Raw genomic sequence first — 5,429 nt, 5'->3', positions numbered from 1 at the left:
AGATATATTAAAGTTCAAAGATATCATCATGGAATAGAGATTAACTTCTAATTATCTACTAGTTGAGACTATATAATCATGTAACCTTTTAGAAAAGTTTTATAAATAGGTCACAACAAGCCATGGACTATATTAAGGGCCCAATTTTATGGGGTTCCCAGAGGCTCCTCTGCAGTTTAGTAAAGATTAAGAAAAACCACTCTACCCAACAGGATTCAGTTCTCAGTCTAGAAGATCTCATGAAACATCTCTGAGAGGCTTAGTTTGTGTCTCAAGAGATAACATCCTTGTTAACAGCAGTATATGGAGATAACAGACTTGATTACCTACCCATCAGCCCTGTTGTCTCTCTACAAGTCTGCATACACAGAGTTAAGCCCTTACCTCTGCCTAAAAGTGCAAAATTTCAAGAAGTTAAATGAACAGAGGACTGCTGGGGGTTGAGTAGACCTGGGGAAGGAGGAAGAGTCTGGAAAAATGCAAGGAGGGAGGGGCAGTAGAAACAAAAGAGAAACTTTTTGAGCAGAATGGTCCAAAAATCTTGAGAGAGAGGTTTCTGAGTATAGTTTCTCCATTGATTTAAGATCTATTCAGGGAATGGAATGGTAGAAGGGAAAACCTTGACAGGCTGTAAGAGAGAAGAAATCAAAGAGGAAAAGAAATCTAGAAGAAAGCCCCAAACTAACAACATATGGATGCAGCCCTCATTTGATGTCCTCCTAATACAGTATGGCAAAAATATCCCCCAAATATCCATTATTAATCTACTGAATTGGAGATGGTCCACCTCCCAGTGACTTCACAAGTATCTGCTTCAGTTAGCTTTGGTAAGTAAAATAACTAAATCATAATTCAGTTTTCTGATGTAGCTGCAAAATTAAGCTGAAACACTATCAAAATAAATCACCGCTTTAAAATATATAGTGTGTACCTTCTAAAAATGAAGCCTACATCTATCTCTGAATTATAAATAATATGTATTAAGGTATTTATATCAAACAATAAGAATGCACTTTTTGTAGGAAATAATGATTAAGTGGAGGCTTCCTGACCACTGAGTTAAATCAGACTTAACTGATTTAGGTCAAACCAGTATATAGAACTTCTGTTCCAGATACACTCGAGATTCAGAGCTAACTCACAGTCCCTCAGCATCCCAGGATGCTTTGCATCTCCCCCACAAACTCACCCCCCCTTTCACAAGGTGTGGGAGCTAGCCTTGACCCAAGCCGTCTGCTCCAGCCCAACAGGGAGGTATGGTCTAATGCCCTCCAGCTTCTGGCATAGCCCACTGCAGGCATATGGCTGCATTTCTGGAATCAAAAGTGAATGTTCACTTGCTTATTGGTTCAATATATTCAGCTTAGACTAAGCTGCAAAGATTGAATCAATTCAGACTCAGGTTTTTTGATTATTTGTGTCTAGCCTATCTGTGCCATACAGTAACACAGGTCTTATGATGAACCTAACCCTCAATATGATGTGACACTGAAAAAACGATGTTTAAAAAGAAAACCGTTTCTGGACACGTTTCTATTATTTTGGAACTTTGCTGAGGCAATTATTGATACAAAGCATTAAATTCTGGTTGAACAAGAGATTTTGGACATATTAAATTTTAATTAAGGAGCATCCATGACTGCTAAAGAATTAACAGCTCACTTTTTTGCCAAATAAAAAGAATTTTAAATACCTTTCACAAGGGAATATATAAGTCCTCTTACTCTCAATGGCTAGAATATTTAGAGGATAGTTTAAGAAAATACATATGATGCTGCAATTTTAGATGAAGTCTTTTGATCCTATTAGTGTATAGTAATATATATTTTTTAAACCCTGAGATTTGCAAGCACTCTTTTCACTTAACTAATGTAAAGATGGGAATAATTGCCAACTCTCAATATGTACAAAGACAAAATAATTAACTCTGGTATAAAAAAAACAAAACCAAAAAAAACCAAAAAAAGCCACATCTAACTGCACAGTCCAAAGTGCTCCAACATGGCTGCATTTCCATTTTACACTCCCAAAGCATGTCCTTCAAATGCATTCTATTCATCTGACTATTCAAATCCTAAGAAAATCAAGGAGATCTTAAGCAATTTACATGCTGTCAGGATAGTGTTAAAATTAGCAGTGACTTTCAACTCATGCAATAATAAACACTTTTAGTGTATGCAGTATTTTAGCAAAAAAAATAAAAATGCTGAAAAATAATTTAAATTTATAAGGAAAGTTAAGGGAATTACTTCAACTCCAAATCATGAAATGACTTATGCAGATACACAACATCATCTGTTAAAGCTTATTTACAATGAAAATCTCTTGGTTACATAAGAATTTAACAATCCATAAAATACTGATGACATTCTGTTAGTCACACCACAATGCATCACCATTAAGCAGTTTATGCAGGATAACAAACCATCATCCTGAAGTAAAGTACTTACCAGTCTAATAAACTGTACAAAATAATGACAGCATCAAAAAGGAGGAAAAGTGAACTGGAAATATAAGGTTACTAAACAAAAGTGGGGAAAAAAAAGCTTAAATAATGTACATTAAAATTCAGATAAAATACTTGCTGGAAAACCCAGACAGGTTTAAAGGAAACTAAAAAGAAAAAGCTCTAATAAAATATAGAAAGATGTGATATTTTTGTTATTAACATTTACCAGTTATTTTAAGCATTACAAGATAAGAACATAAAATAATATATAAAGTATATGCTAGTACACACTACAAACCAGAACTGTTTTGTTTATAGCAAAATATATACACTAGTTAATATACGTTGATATAAATTAAAAAAACAGATTACATTATTCATGAACTACACTATAAACAAAAAACAAACAAATGCCAAATTATTACCTTTATTTCTCTTTGTTCTACAGATTTTTCCCATATTTGTTGATCATATGCCCCAATCTAAAAACAGAACAAAAAAAAATCTGAATTAGATTATGCTTTAAGTAGTATTAGGTAGCAAGCAAAAATGTCTCTACTGAGGTGCTGCATTAAAAGAAAAGAATAAACCAAAAATTCCTTGGGGATGTCGAGTTCCTGCAGCTTCCCATACTCTCCTGCATTTCATTTTCTATAAATGACAATGTTATAAACTCAGTAAATGTATATAAAGCCTTCAGCTAGGGGTACACCGATAAAGATTTTCTTGGCCAACACTGATAGCCAATTATTAACCACCCATATGAGCCAATACCGATCCAATAGCTGATTTACAGGAATGCAGGCAGACAGCTTGGAGAGCAGCATCCTGTGGGGGGCGAAAGGGTGTGGCTGCTGACTGGGCAGTGCCTGTCCCTGCCTCATTCCTTCCCTCTGCGGGGTAGGGAGGGAAAGGGTGTGTGTGTGGGGGGGGGGGGGCAGATCAAAGCCCTCACAGAGAATGAGGAGGGGGGCTGGGGTGAGTGCTGCCCAGCCGGGGCAGGGGGTGGAGCCATAAGTGGCTCATCTGGGGGGCGGCTCCTGTTGCTGCATGCATCCCCAGGGCAGGAATAGGGAGCGTGCATCTCCCAGACTTGCACATGGGGCGAGGGTGGGCAGCTGCTGCGGGCTGAGTCCAAGGGCTGTGCTCAGGGTGGGCAGCAGTGGCACTTGGGACCGGGGCTACAGAGTGGGTCCCCCTGTAGTCTCCTGCCAGTGCTGCCGCCTGCCCCGAGTGCATCCCCAGCTCAACGCCTCCCTTGCTGGGAAGAGCCTGGTGTAACCCCCGCAGTAGCCAGCCCTCACAAATTCAACACTACAGAATTACATACAGAGTCAGGCTAGGGAAAAAAAAAAAAAAAAAAAGATTTCCATAAAAATAAAATCAATAAAAAAGAGTGAACAGAAGATGCCACTGCTTGGAGGTAAGATGCTAGAATACAATATATTCAAGTATTATACATGGAGTTGATAGACACTGATAACAAATCCCATTGCAAGATCCTATTTTCAGTAATTTATAAACTTGCTAAACTTCAGCTGCTTTGGGCTGAAATCTTTTGATGCTGGATGTCTGCCTCCATCTGAATCTTTTAGACTATTAAAGCCAACATAGTTCAATCATTTCCAAAAATGAAGGTAAGGAGAAACATGTTTTGCAATATGGAAAAAACAATGACAAACTCTTCTTTGGAAAGCTCTAGGCACCCCCATGCATTGGAGCAGGGTTTGAAAACTGAAAGAAAGCAGTCCTGTCCATCTGATGCTTTCTGCTATCTCTATGAAAATCTGGCCAAGCTAGAAGCCTCTGGGGAGAAACTGCAGTTGGCCTACGCTGAGTATAGACTTCAGAGCCTGTCAACACCTCCAAGTATGGAGGTTACATGACATCACCGAACTAGATAGCTGCCTGAAGCTAAACCGTTATGGGCAACTGTCCACATAGACGGAGCACAGGGCTTTCTACCCTCCTCACAGTTTAAACAAAGCCAAGAGACAGGATACTACGTTTGCTCCATTTTAAACAAAAACAGCAGATTCGGAAGATGGTTAGAGAGATTTCTGATCCTACCCTGCAAGGCTATAAAATGCAAGTGCTTCAAGACTTGCCATGGGCAACAATAAGGAGAAGGAAGGAACTGAGTGAAACTGAAGCATCTCTTAGAAAAAAGACGCAAATATAAAGGTACAGATGGGATTTTCCTTTTAAATTTATGTTTACACGCCAAGAACAACAGCACCTTATACAGGAGAAAAGGTCTTAAAATCCTTGAGAAACTAAACTCAGTAGAAAGCAGCCTGGAATCTCAGCCCGAGACTGACACAGACAGCAGGAAGCAACACCCTAACACTGAGGGGCACTCTTGAACCCAGTAGAAAAAAAAGATACCAGAAGAACAAGAGAGAAGTCACAAAACTAAGGGCATTCAAGAGGAGTTGCATGGGACTGAATAACAGCATGAGGGAGATGAAAAGAAAAAAAACAAAACAGAACAGAAAAGGTACTATCATGGAGGGAAGGAGGTAAAAACAGCAATATGTTAGGAATGGAAATAATTATGAAAATGAGGAAGCAAAGACATATTCTAGGGTTAGAAGCAAAGGGTCAGGGATGGGGGAGGGGCACACAGTATAACATGGGAAGACTGGAGACAGCCTGAACTATGGCTCTAGAGCCTATACAATGCATGGGAACTAGTTGGTCACCACCTTCCTCATGGAAACCTGGAGCAGGCAGGAGGTGTGTGTGTTATAAAAATGCAAAACAAACAAATGACCAAAAAGGTTTGTGTCAGTAATTTAAAATGCCTTGCACTATTTACTAAGTATCAGTTAACATCCGCATTGGCCGATATGGTTGGTTAATTATGAGCTATCGGCAACAGCCGAGAAAAATCTTTATTGGTGCACCCCTGTCTGCCCCTCTTGCCACTCCCACCCTGCCTGTATGCACCCCCTGATGTTCACCCCCCCCCCCCCCA

At 39.3% G+C, this 5,429-nt stretch overlaps 1 protein-coding gene across 2 annotated transcripts in view; it reads right to left on the bottom strand.

Moving 5' to 3' along the window:
- PHTF2 (putative homeodomain transcription factor 2) overlaps window positions 1-5,429 on the bottom strand; it is a 240,976-nt gene that overhangs the window by 145,215 nt on the left and 90,332 nt on the right. For both annotated transcript variants that reach the window (XM_019509475.1, XM_019509476.1), the window contains exon 3: window positions 2,875-2,931. In XM_019509475.1, the coding sequence (XP_019365020.1) occupies window positions 2,875-2,931 (57 nt within the window). The remainder of the gene's footprint in view (window positions 1-2,874; window positions 2,932-5,429) is intronic.

This window comes from Gavialis gangeticus, unplaced genomic scaffold, assembly GCF_001723915.1.
Source record: "Gavialis gangeticus isolate Ggan-Ray unplaced genomic scaffold, GavGan_comp1, whole genome shotgun sequence".
NCBI lineage: Eukaryota > Metazoa > Chordata > Crocodylia > Gavialidae > Gavialis > Gavialis gangeticus.
Note: the sequence above shows the minus strand (reverse complement) of the source record. Positions and strands in the feature narration are given on the sequence as shown.